A 615-nucleotide genomic window follows, 5' to 3' on the forward strand; every position below is an offset into this window, starting at 1 on the left:
TGAGCAGGGGGTACTCATTTCGGATCCTTTCTGTGATGAAGAAATATGATCACCAATTACATTTGTTTCTTACCAAATGTTCTTTTTCTATTTTGAAAAAAAACAAAAAAACGCTTCATCATGTAAATGTGGTTTCTGAATAATCTAGTTGATGTTATTTTTAAGAGAGAACAACGTTGTTCATCGAACGTTTGATTCCTCCTGGTTGCCCGCCAAACCAGAATTTCTCAGCAACAGTAATCTTCCCATGGTATCGTTAATTTTGAGGTAAGTTGGTTATGTATCACAATATAATTTATGCTCGAGATGTGGCAATTGCCTGGGCCCTATATATAAAGGTTACACAAACAATTTTTAATAGCTTATAATGTTCAGTAGTTGTAAACTATAGAGTAAGGAAAATTATTCTCATTTGATCTGTTCCCACAGCCAGACATGCGTTCAAGTACGGCCCCATGTATGACACAGTATTCATGGTATCCAAAGTAATACAAAGACGAAGACGGGAAAGGCAACGAGATTATTATTATTATAATTTGAAAAGCGATAGAAATAACTGGTTACTGGATATTCCTCAGTCCATCGTTTATTAAATACAGTAGCAGCATGAGCAGT

At 35.3% G+C, this 615-nt stretch overlaps 1 protein-coding gene across 1 annotated transcript in view; it reads left to right on the forward strand.

Moving 5' to 3' along the window:
* The first annotated feature begins 6 nt into the window (after window positions 1-6).
* Window positions 7-615, forward strand: part of LOC119593973 (putative nuclease HARBI1) — a 7,153-nt gene continuing 6,544 nt past the window's right edge. Inside the window, exon 1 of the mRNA XM_037942994.1 lies at window positions 7-267. Within this exon, the coding sequence (XP_037798922.1) occupies window positions 152-267 (116 nt within the window). The 5' untranslated portion in view covers window positions 7-151. The remainder of the gene's footprint in view (window positions 268-615) is intronic.

This window comes from Penaeus monodon, chromosome 33 (assembly GCF_015228065.2).
Source record: "Penaeus monodon isolate SGIC_2016 chromosome 33, NSTDA_Pmon_1, whole genome shotgun sequence".
NCBI classification, from domain to species: Eukaryota; Metazoa; Arthropoda; class Malacostraca; order Decapoda; family Penaeidae; genus Penaeus; species Penaeus monodon.